Raw genomic sequence first — 12,832 nt, forward strand, 5'->3', positions numbered from 1 at the left:
TCGATCTTGTCGGTCTCTGGCTTCCTGTCTTTCCACGCCAGACCGCTCCCTAACGTGCATGACTCCCTATTTTACGTAAAATAGAAGGCTTTTGTGAGAACGTCACGCGTTTGGGTCCTGATCCGGTTCTGGTTCCTGACACTAAAGCAGGGGTCACCAACTTTTGATAGCTTATTTTATTAGTGATTAGCACAAATTGCTACGAGTTTGATATGTATTTCTAAAATAAGTTATTTTATTATTATGATCTAGTTATTAAAAGTAGGGTTAAATAGGCTCACTACTAAAACATGCCTGTTAAAATTCAAATTTTCTAGAAAATCACAATGACCCAGAGCTAGCTGGGAGAGCTAGCTTCAGACCCATCTGTGGGATACTCAGGTGTTCTCAAGGGGCTACCTGGTGCCCACGGGCACCATGTTGGTGACCGCTGATTTATAGTGTTAACTTGAGGGCGTAATATTCAACATGCATGAGATGAGACCTAATGCCTTTTCGTGTGTCGTCTGCATCCCTAGTTTCCCAACTGGTGTGTTAGGAAACCTGTTTTTAATGAATGGTCTGCATTTTGTATAGCCCTTTTCAAGACCTCCCAATGCGCTTTACAATGTGCTTCACTCTTACCCATACACACCCACCCGATAGCAATGACATGGAATGCTTATTAGGGGTTTTAGGGGTTTCAGTGTCTTGCCCAAGGACACTTTGACATATAACTAGGAGGAGCTGGGAATCAAGTTGAGCGCTCTCCCTCCTGAGCTACTGCAGTAAGTCACGAACAGTTGCTTTGGAAAAATGATGCTAAGAAGAAGAAAAGACAAAGGGTCGATTAAACGCCTTAAAAACACATGTTGTCCCGTCAATCAGCATGTTTAAGAGGGACCACATCTCATTCTAGTGGGATTTTGTTGGTTTTATTTCCTTTTACTGCCCAAAATAATGAAAGTTGGTGATAAGGGTAAGGAAAAGTGACAACAATGATCGAGTCGAAGAGGGAAACAATTGCAAAATACAAAAACGGTGTGTCTGCCATTGAAGCACTGCTGAATGGTTTAAAATTGTTATATTTTTGTTTTTTACCAGTACAGTACACTAATGTATATTAATCCTAATTAACTACATAATTCATTATTGGTTTTAGGTGCACAATTAATATTTTGAATTTGTTTTAGTATGAGAATGTATTGAATCTGTTTTAGGGGGTTGCTTATGTGTGTCATGAACAGGATCAGAACCCAAATGCGTGACGTTCTCACACAAGCTTTTATTTTACGGGAAATGGGGAGTCATGCACGTTAGGCAGCGGTCTGGCGTGGAAAGACAGGAAGCCAGAGACCGACACCAATTGCCCGAGCAGATACCGGGCAGGATGGGACAGACAGGATTGATATAGAAACAGGATATCGAAATTAAACAGGACCAACTAGACGGGAATGAAAACTGGAGAGAATCATCAACAGGACAAAAATAGACGGGAACAAAACTGGAAACCGATATTAAACAGGAAATACCAACAGGCAACAGGGCCGAGTCAGAACCCACGTCTTGCGGGGCAGAGGTTCGTTGACGGACTGACAAACGGAGAGTGAGAACACTGAACTTAAATAAAAGGAAAGCCAATCTGTCAACGAGCTGCAGTTGGCACCACACGGGCGGGGGCCAATTGGGCGCCATGGCAACCGTGACAATGTGAGAATATACGGTTATCGAAGTCGTTTTGGTTGAGATTCGATCTGCAACTTCAGTGGAACTGTTTAAATCTAGACTTAAAACACACTTCTATCCTATGACCTATATTTCATGTTGAAAATATCTATGTATTATTTGTTAGTGCAACATCCATTTTGGCCTGGACATCCTGGAAGGGGGATGACCTCGTGTGCGGTCCCTTCTCAAGGTGTCTTCATTTTCCTCATGTTGAGGTTTTTGAGTTTTTCCTTGTTCTCGTGTAGGTTTTAGATCAGGGGACAGTGTAATAATAGTCCGTGGTCTGTGCAGCCCTTTGAGGCTCCTTGAGATTAAGGGCCATACAATTTTTAACATGACTTGATAAAACCAGGGTTGGGTAGGGTTTTAACTTGATTACTTTCATTGACTTTTGGATTACTCCAATACCAAATATGCTCATAAAAGACAAAAGAAACTAAATATGAATAAAATGATGACTCACAACACGTGGTAAGCTTTCTCTCCTGGCTTTGATCTCTTTGATCTCCGGCAAAATGAACATCAAATGCGACAGAAACAAAATGAAAATAAATCCAAACAGCTTGCCAACATTTTTTTTGCCGTTACTCCCCAAGCCTGCACAAAATTGAGTCATTTGATTCCTATTTAGTTTCTTTTGTCTTTTATTAGCATATTTGGTATTGGAGTCATCCAAAAGTAATAGAAAGTAATCAAGTTAAAGTAACCCTACCCAACCCTGCTAACTAGATAACTAGATCAGAAGCTAGCTAGATTAGAAACTAGCTACATTGCTAGATCAGAGGTCAGCTAAATTTATACATCCTAAACTAACTAGATAACTAGATAAGAAGTTAGCTAGATTAGAAATTTGCTAAACTGCTAGGTCAGAAACCAGCCACATTGATACATCTTAAACTCACTAGATAACTAGATCAGAAGCTAGCTAGATTAGAAACTAGCTACATTGCTAGATCAGAGGTCAGCTAAATTTATACATCCTAAACTAACTAGATAACTAGATAAGAAGTTAGCTAGATTAGAAATTTGCTAAACTGCTAGGTCAGAAACCAGCCACATTGATACATCTTAAACTCACTAGATAACTAGATCAGAAGCTAGCTAGATTAGAAACTAGCTACATTGCTAGATCAGAAGCCAGCCAGATTGATACATCCTAAACTAACTAGCAGGGTTGGGTAGGGTTACTTCAACTGGATTACTTTCAATTACTTTTTGATTACTCTCATACCAAATATGCTAATAAAAGACAAAAGAAACTAAATATGAATAAAATGATGACTCACAACATGTGGTAAGCTTTCTCTCCTGGCTTTGATCTATTTGATCTCCGGCAAAACTAACATAAAATGCGACAGAAACAAAATGAAAATCAATCCAAACAGCTTGCCAACATCATTTTTGCTGTTCCATGTATTCCGTTACTCCTCAAGCCTGCACAAAATTGAGTCATTTTATTCATATTTGGTTTCTTTTGTCTTTTTTTAGCATATTTGGTATTGGAGTAATCCAAAAGTAATTGAAAGTAATCCAGTTAAAGTAACCCTACCCAACCCTGGATAAAACAACCCGAAATAGGTACGGTACTTCATAATCAAGACCTGTAGATCACACTCGTTTTTACACATTCATTTTCAAAATAAAATCATAACTCTGAAGTACACAAAAAACATTTATTTATTTATCTTGGATGCTCGATGGTTCTCCATTTCCCGCTGCCTTGTTTGCCCCTGGCAGAAGTTGAGGTGCGAGCCGAATGGCCACCAGGGGGCACCCTACATTGTTGCCTGAGAACAGGTGGATGCCGGGAATGATGGGTGTTGAAGTAGATCGCGTTGTGTCTTTCTAAAGTTGTAGGAAAAGGAATACCTTTGATGAATTATAAACTGTAGAATTTATATTGGCCGCAAAAAAAAAAAAAACAAATCATCTCGATTTTAACAAGCATAATATTCCTCACGTTTGTAATACCGTAATCCCTCGTTTATCGCGGTGAATAGGGGACCAGAGCCCTCCCCTTTAAATGCTAAAATCTAGTATTACCCCGCCCTCCTGCACCTTTGGGTTAAAACCCATTAACAGCAATAATTGGGAAAGTCGTAAAAATCCTAAACCGTTGTTTCTTCTGACGTTTGTGACTGCAATTTCTGTAGACTGTGTGGTTAAAAAGGAAACAAAATCACCGCATGGTGCATCTCTTGAAAGTCCGTTGCCGTTTTTTCGAGGCCAGGCGAGAGAGAGAGAGAGAGAGAGAGAGAGAGAGAGAGAGAGAGAGAGAGAGAGAGGAGAGAGAGAGAGAGAGAGAGAGAGAGAGAGAAGAGAGAGAGAGAGAGAGAGAGAGAGAGAGAGAGAGAGAGAGAGAGAGAGAGAGAGAGAGAGAGAGAGAGAGAGAGAGAGAGAGAGAGAGAGAGAGAGAGAGAGAGAGAGAGAGAGAGAGAGAGAGAGCAACAGAGCTGGAACGAGAGAGAGAGAGAGAAAGAACAACAGAGCTGGAACGAGAGAGAGAAAGAACAACAGAGCTGGAACGAGAGCGAGAGAAAGAGAGAGAGAGAAAATGACTGAGGGATAGAAAGAGAACAAGAAACCTAGAACAAGAGAGAGAATAAGAGAGAGTGAGAGGTAGAGAGAAGAAGGGAGCTAGAACAAGAGAGAAAGAGAGAGAAAGTGAAAGAGAGAGAGAGAGAGAACGACTGAGGGATAGAAAGAGAACAAGAAACCTAGAACAAGAGAGAGAATAAGAGAGAGTGAGAGGTAGAGAGAAGAAGGGAGCTAGAACAATAGAGAGAGAGAAAGAGAGAGTGAAAGAGAGAAGACAGAGAGCGAAAGACAGAGTGCGAAAGAGTAAGCGATGGGCGAGAGAGAACAAGAAAGCTAGTACAAGAGAGACAGAAAGGGAGAAAGAGAGAGAGAGAGAGAGAGAGAGAGAGAACAAGGGAGCTAGAACAAGAGAGAAAGAGAGAGAAAGTGAAAGAGAGAGAGAGAAAATGAGTGAGGGATAGAAAGAGAACAAGGAACCTAGAACAAGAGAGAGAATAAGAGAGTGAGAGGTAGAGAGAAGAAGGGAGCTAGAACAAGCGACAGAGAGACAAAGAGAGAAAGACAGAGTCAATGTAACACGTGCAGTCCTTTGAGACAGTTTAAGGCACAGGTGTGAAACAGGCGGCCCGGGGGCCGGATCAGGCCCGCTAAGGTAAGGGATTCAATCCGGCCCGCGAGACCACACTCAGAGAAGCGCAAGAGAAAAACAAGCTGCAGGTTGAAATATGTCAACTTGATGTTGCCAAAGCCAGGTGCCTCTCACAAAGACACTACTTGTATTTATTTTTTTTCTCTCTGTCTCTCTGTCTCTCTCTCTCTTCCACAGCTTTCTCTCCACTCTCCGTCTCTGTCTGTCTCTTTCACTCTGTGACTCTTTTTTTCTCTTCCTTTGTTGCTCTCTGTCTCTTTCTCTCTGTGTGTCTTTTTAACTTATTTTGCTCAAACTTCCTTTTTTCCTTTTCTCTTTTTCTCTTCCTACCCTTTTGCTCTTTCTTTTCTCTTTTCTCTCCTTCTGTGTTTTTATTTGTCTTTGGATTTCTTTCTCCCTCTCCCTTTCTTTCCCCCTCTCTCACGACTTGTCTTTTTATCTCTTTTGTTTCTCACGCTCCCTCCCTCTCTCTCTTTCTTTGTCCTGCCCTCTTTCCTATTCCCTCCCTCTTTCTCTTATATCTTCATCTCTCTTTTTCTTTCTCTTTAATCCACTAGTCCGGCCCCCGACAGAATGTTTGTTCTATCGTGTGGCCCCCGAGTTCAAATGAGTTTGACACCCCTGGTTTAAGGTATACAAATAGCCTGACTTGACTAGAAATTAAAATGCCCATTGTGCTAATCAGTAACAAAAATGCAGTTCATCTCTAAAAAAAAATGGGATTACCCTTGTTTTCTGGACCCCTTAATCCCGTAAACAAACGCACCCGAGAAGAATAATCTATCTTTGCAGCAACGTTTTCGGATCAGGAGAGCGCACAGAAGCAGCAGGCTCAATATGATGAGGCACAATAAACCAGTTGTGACCCACAGACACCATGTGTTGATTCTGGCAGCATCTGTGGGCAGGAGAGAAGAAAAATGCACGTAATGGCAATAGAAAATGTCTCGATCCACCAGTTGAGGAACACTGGTCTCGTAATTAGGTTTTGGTGCTCTCACTGCAGCGACCTGGGTTTGATTCCCATTGCATACAATTTTTTTGTGACATTTATACAGCAAGCGTTGGTGCATAAAATGGTGTCTCCTGCTATTGTCAGGACCAGAACAGAGACAGGACCCACTTGCGTACGTTTCTCTCAGTTTTATTGGGAAGAAGGGAAAGGATTGCACGGACAATGCGGTGATCGCTGGTCGCGGGAAGCAGGTTGCTCTGAAACTCTAATGCACAGCTCACTACAACTATTAACAGAAGGAGCAAATACTCACGGACAATAACTTGTGTCCCACGACTGTTCACAGTCACCAGATTGGGAATATCCACTTGGATGGAGTAAAAGTACCACCCACTGTCTTGCTGAGTAACGTTGTATAAAGTGAAGTGCAGCAAGACGTCTTTGTTCTTACTTCTGTTGGTGCAAAAGAGTTCACGGGAGTGGACAAACAAGGACCCAAAACCACTGTAGCGCCAACATATCCTGAATCTTGTCGGCACCGAGTTGTTCAACCGGTGGCACAACGTCAGGGCGGAACCCTCCGGGACTTCCACCTTTTCTTGGGTTTCGTTTAAAACGGCAGAACAGCGCGCCGCTGCTGCCGCGTAGACTGCAAGGCAAAATAAGAGGTAAAAGTCACATTTCGCTGGTTTACCCCTGCCGTATTATACAGGCGCCCTGCCCATCCCTGCGCAATGGTTTTGCTTATCAGGTCTATAAATTGTACAACAGAGTTTCATGAGAGCAGCACGGCGGCGCAGTTCTAAGGTCTTGGGAACCTCCTGTGTGGGTTCAAATCCAGCTCCTGGACTTCCTGTGCGGAGTTTGTATGTTCTCCCCGTGCTTGCGTGGGTTTCCTCTGGGCACTCCCACATTCCAAAGACATGCATTTCAGGTGGATTGGCTGGTCCAAATTGTCCCTAGGTGTGAATGAACGAGCAAGTTATCTGTCCCTGTTTGCCCTGCGATTGGCTGGCAACCAGATCAGGGTGTCCCCTGCCCACTGCCCGGAGATGGCTGGGATGAGCTCCAGCAAATGAGATGAGATGAGATGAGTTACATGAATCAGGTTTTTTTCCAATGGAGATCGTTTATTGCTGAGGATACTAACCTATCTGAAACTGAGACTTTGTTGTCACTGCTTAGGGCAAAGGGAAGGATTCGTACGGGTGATTGAAATGCTTGAAAATGTTTAAACTGTCATGAACTAGAACAGGATCAGGACCCAAAGGCATGACGTATTTCACACAAGCGTTATTTTACGGGAAATGGGTAGTCATGCACATTAGGCAGCGGTCTGGCGTGGAAAGACAGGAAGCCAGGGCAATTGGGCGCCATGGCAACCGGGACATTGACGTGTTTTCAAGGAATGAAAATTACTTGAATTTTGGGTGAAGTGCTTGTAGATGCTTTAAATTGGAGCCATGTTTCTCAAGTTGGCTAGAAAATGACGCCGACACTGATCTATGGTGGTTCCCTTTTGGCGTTGCGTTATTTCCTCGATCAAGATGAACTGCAACTGGCATTAGTTTGTACAGCATTGTCATCGCCCCTTACAGGTCGCACCCTAAAGGAGGGGTGCATGTTGCATCTAAATAGGGCACTAGAAACGTGTATTATTGCAAGGGTTACGTATCAAATATTTTTTTATGGGCCATGCTAGAAATCCAGGTAGTGTTTCTCAAAGGTAAATTGTAACGATAAGAGATTCCTGCAACTGAAAATGTAAGCTACATATTACTGTCATTTTTAACCAACACCTATCTGGAGAAAGATTAGTCTCTAACATAAATATATTCACTATTTACTCATGGTCTAAAAATCATGTGAAAATAATTCTTTTTGGAATAATTTTAGAGGGATTTTTCAAACAATTTTCTATTCTGTTTATGTCTATAGCATACCTATTACGCTCCAGGGCTCCATGCCCTTACAAAACGTCGTATTTTCCCTTACAAAATACGAAATAGTCTTACACCATATTTATTTATTTAGTTTAACATGTTATATTGTACATGTGTTTCGTTATATCATATATATTGTTAATGAACATTTTGTTGTGAGACACTGAGTTGCTCGACATGAATGAGGTTTATTATAAAAAAAGTTCAAAAATGAAGTCGCTTGGACGTTCACTGTAGAAGGAAAAAATACATGCAAATAGAATTAAGTAGAATAATACATTTTCTGTCACGAGGGGAGGAGCAGACCAGAACGGAGGCAGGAGGCAGGAAGGGAGAACTCAATTGCGTTGACGATCAAAACTTTTATCTACCAAAATAAAAGTCGTCCAAAACTCAGGGACAAGACAGAACAAACAGGCTTTAACTAAAAACGTGCAAACACAGGTTTCTTCCGACTCAAACAAAACAGGACAGAGCAAACAGAACGGGAGATGCAGACAGAAAATGCAAAATCAGGTAATGCAATGAGCCAGCACCCGCAAAACCCCAAAACCCCCCTTAAGAAGCAAACGCGCAAATTAGGCGATCTGCTTCAGCTGTTGCCCAGGGGGCGGGGCCAGCCGGTTGCCACGGCGACCATGCTGGACATGACATTTTCTTATTCAAAGTATTAATTCATTTTCTGCATTAAATGATTGTTGGTAATATACTGATTAAAGGGATCACCACAAACCTGTCTTTTTTCATTTTCTCCTTTTATACTTCCTTTTTTTCTTAACTTCTTTATACAACATCATAACTCGTAATATAATGCATCAAAGCAAGAGAGCCGTTAATGAGTTGAGCCTAAAAAGCCGCTTCTCTAAAAAGAGACGGACTTCCCTTCACTACACAACTACCACAGAATGATGCATGATGGGAAATCCCCAGGCGGCAGATGCATGCGCACAGTGGCATCAAACCGCTCGCTTCGTTTGCAACGAAAATAAACGATACCGAGATAGAGGCTACCGCGGCGAACTCGTTCGACTTGATTGATTTGCCGTTTGGTGATAGTCGGCGTATACCGGATGGTACCCATCATTGACAAATTTGCGTTTTTCCGTACAGATTTTCTTGTACGTCGTACACGTCTTAAAATGCATCATAAATTTACTTTGTATGGCAAAAACATACAGGTTGACAGGTATGCTAAAGTTAAAACCTTCGGCCTTTTTAAGATTCCCGCAGAGATATAAATGATAAATAGGTCTACGCTTGATTATGTCTTACCGGTAAGGAGCACCAATCCTGGTTGCTTGAGTGACATTTTCATCATGTTCTCATCTCGTCTTCAGTTATACAAAGTCCCCCTCCTAAAACCAACAGAGCAGCTCGTGCGTGGGAGGGGGAGAATGGTTTTACCTCAAACTATGTCAAAGACTTGCACTGAAGTTGCGGTGGTGGCGTGTGCAAGAACTGATACTCAAGTGTCTGCATGAAAAACGTAAGCCGATAGTAGAGAACAGAGCTTTAACGTTGTTCAATATTCGACAAATTAAAGTTAAGTACACACTCTGGCCTTTGAGAACTCTTCTTCCTTCACTTGATTTGAATGCAAATAAAGCACTTCAGTTTATTTCAATCAATTTAGTCAATGGCATTAAGTCTTATTCTCATCTCATTAGCTGCACCGCTTATCCTCAGTAGGGTCGCGGGGGTGCTGGAGGCCATCCCAGCAATCATCGGGCAGTGGGCAGGGGACACCCTGAACTGGTTGCCAGCCAATCGCAGGGACAATTCGCTCGCTCATTCACACCTAGGGACAATTTGGACCGGCCGATCCACCTGAAATGCATGTCTTTGGAATGTGTGCCCGGAGGAAACCCACGCAAGCACGGGGAGAACATACAAACTCCGCACAGGAAGTCCGGTAGCTGGATTTGAACCCACACAGGAGGTTCCCAAGACCTTAGAACTGTGCCGCACACGCGCTAACCACTGCCCATTAATTCTTGTTGTGAATTAAATATTAATTGTATCGTTTACCAAATTGTTCGACTGAGTTATCTGACTCCATTAACCAAACACAACCTACATTCGCCCAACAATGCGCGCTCATTTCTTGATGGAAAAGATGGACAAGAGACCGGCATTTCCACACGGGGGCAGATTTAATTTCTTAAACAATTTAACTAAGTGAACTCCATCGAATATGGCTGAATTAGCCAAATTAATGTCGCCCGAGTCTCTGTCAAGCCTCCTCTTTCGTTCTCCTCCTTCCTTCTCTCGGCCCACGTTTTCCGCAAGCTGGTGTGCCGGCTCCTCCTATGGGCATGCCAGGGAAGCCCCCACGTGGGATCCACCACCTCGCCTCGATGTCTGGAAAAACTCAAAAGAGCAGACCGTTTATCTGACTCCATTAACCAAACACAACCTACATTCACCCAACAATGTGCGCTCGTTTCTTGATGGAAAAGATGAACAAGAAAAGCCGACATTTTCATTAGCAATTTGACTAAGTGTACTCCATCGAAAAATGGCCGAATTAGTCGAATTAGTGTCGCTGGAGTCTCTGGCAAGCCTTCTCTCAAGTCCTCTAGCTTTCTTTTCTCGGCCCACGTCTTTCCGCAAGATGGTGTGCCAGCTCCTCCCACGGGCATGCAAATGAAGCCCAACTTGAGCTCCACCACCTCGCCGCGATGTCTGGAAAGCTCATAACAGCGAAGAGCATTTCTCAAACAATGCCAGCCGTCCTCCGTCATCAGGGCCTTTTTGCGTCGTCGGATGTGCTGACTATCTTATCAGCCTCACATCCCGTTCCCGCCATTCCTGTAAACAATATTTTTTACCAGGGTGCCCTGAACTTTCACTGCTCATTGAACGGCGGCGCAGTGGTTAGCGCGTGTGCGGCACAGTTCTAAGGTCTTGGGAACCTCCTGCGCAGGTTCAAATCCAGCTACCGGCCTTACTGTGCGGAGTTTGTATGTTCTCCCCGTGCTTGCGTAGGTTACTTCCGGGCACTCCGGTTTCTTCCCACATTCCAAAGACGTGCATTTCAGGTGAATTGGCCGGTCCAAATTGTCCCAAGGTGTGACTGAGCGAGTGAGTTGTCTGTCCCTGCGATTGGCTGTCAACCAGTTCAGGGTGTCCCCTGCCCACTGCTTGCTGGGATGGGCTCCAGCACCCCCGTGACCCTACTGAGGATGAGCGGTGCAGCTAGTGAGATGAGAACACAGGATTCTGTATTGTGGCGTCCAATTTGAGTAATGGTCAACAAATGCATGTCAAGCTTAACAGCTACCCAACTTATTGTCCATTGTGAGGCCAAGTTACCTTCATGAATGAGGCCAGGTCGGTGAGTCACGTTTTGGCACGGCCAGGAAGCATCTAACAATCCGACTTAAATCCACCTTTGAGAATTTATGTGTTTATTTTATGACCCGTGTGGCGCAACAAGGGTTGCTGACTAGTTAAAATGTTATATTTTGGGATTTTGGTGTTGTTTTGTAAAGCAGAAAAAGTGAAGTACCAGTATATCACCACTAGATGAGTCTCACAGGTCAGAGAAGGGTGTTTTGGGGTCTCACGGGAACTCACGTGATTTAATGAGACTTGTTCAATAAATCACTCTTAATGTCAACAAGTAAATGGTGTCGTGTGAGACTGACATTTACCATCTATTTTGCAGGTGAGATGTTTATACTGATAACACACTTACTGTGAGGATGATAATATGTGAAAATATGTTTGTAAAGGTTGTTTGTGATGTCTGTAAAGTGTACAAAAAGTGAAATAGTACGAGTGAGTCGTCCGTTAGCATAAGCAACAGAGTGAGGTATACTACGTTATGCGGGGCTGGGTTAAGAGTGTACTGTGATGTTAATATGTATATTTGGTTACCATATAAAACAAAGTGAGTTGTTTTGGAAGGTGCAGTTATGGTGTTTTTGAAAAATGATTCTTGAAAAGTACCAATTGATAGCAATGTTATTTTGTATTTATATGTTAAAAGGGATATCACGTGATTTAATGAGACTTGTTCAATAAATCGCTCTTAATGTCAACAAGTAAATGGTGTCGTGTGAGACTGACATTTACCATCTGTTTTGCAGATTAGGTAAAAGAACAACAAAACCAAAAGAAAAAAAAAATTATATATATATATATATATATATATATATATATATATTATAAAAAACAAATGTGTAACACCAGCTGGAGCTAGACCATCCACCTGTGTCCCGTTACACCCGCATAAGTTAAATAATGAACATAGCATTAAATGTTTATATACAGGCTGCACTTGCCTAAGACACCACAGGAAGTGGTGTCCTCACCACCCAGCTTTTTGAAGAATGGAAGAAATCGTCTTGCACTGCATTCTAACAGGAAGAGTGCACACGGCATAATCATATCGGAACTGCTTAGTCTTTACCTTGAAGTTATATACTATTTACGATTTTATCTTACGTAAAGTCAAATATACTTGTTCTAAAGTCAGACTTCAGCCTTAAGTGCAACTTGTCAGACGAGTGTCAGAAACCGCACTTTTCGTTGGAATGTGCCTTCTCTTTAATCCTGTGAAGATAACAATGATTTAATCACCTCGCCTGGTGAGGTGGAACATGTGTCTGGCAACATCCTGTCTGTAGGGCCATGACCTATCACCCTATCCCAAGATTCAAAGGACTATTGGAATATCTGCATCGATGACGGTGCCGACCAATCAGCCAGAGGCTTGATCTATCCCATGTGGCATAAAAGGGCCATCCCGGACAAGCCCCCCTGGTCTCCTGCACATGATTGTAATTGGAAGAGAAAGACCTGATTTCTTTAACTATGTGATCCGGCTAAATAAATTGATATGTGGACTACACTCGTCGGTACGGGTAATTTAACTTCAAAATATGCTCCAATGGTAAGGAATTAGGAGTCAGATTTGAGTTTAATAAATGTTAAAACCTTACAACCTATAATCATAATGCGTTTTTAATTAACAATTCAAGAAAAGGAATGACTTAATTCTGTAACATAGGGAACCAATAAGATTTTTATTTT

The 12,832-nt window shown here is 42.5% G+C and overlaps 1 protein-coding gene across 1 annotated transcript; it reads right to left on the reverse strand.

Annotated features, from left to right (window-relative positions):
- Nucleotides 1-3,388: 3,388 nt before the first annotated feature.
- LOC148355887 (uncharacterized) lies at nt 3,389-9,110 on the reverse strand. Its single transcript, XM_088348846.1, has 4 exons — nt 9,065-9,110; nt 6,163-6,498; nt 5,661-5,792; nt 3,389-3,552 (listed from the first exon to the last, which is right to left on the reverse strand). Exons 1-4 carry the CDS (start codon nt 9,108-9,110, stop codon nt 3,389-3,391), a joined length of 678 nt encoding a protein of 225 aa, XP_088204972.1.
- Nucleotides 9,111-12,832: the final 3,722 nt, after the last annotated feature.

This window comes from Urocampus carinirostris, chromosome 12 (genome assembly GCF_059441175.1).
Source record: "Urocampus carinirostris isolate Australia breed hairy pipefish chromosome 12, RoL_Ucar_1.0, whole genome shotgun sequence".
In the NCBI taxonomy this organism is placed as follows: Eukaryota; Metazoa; Chordata; class Actinopteri; order Syngnathiformes; family Syngnathidae; genus Urocampus; species Urocampus carinirostris.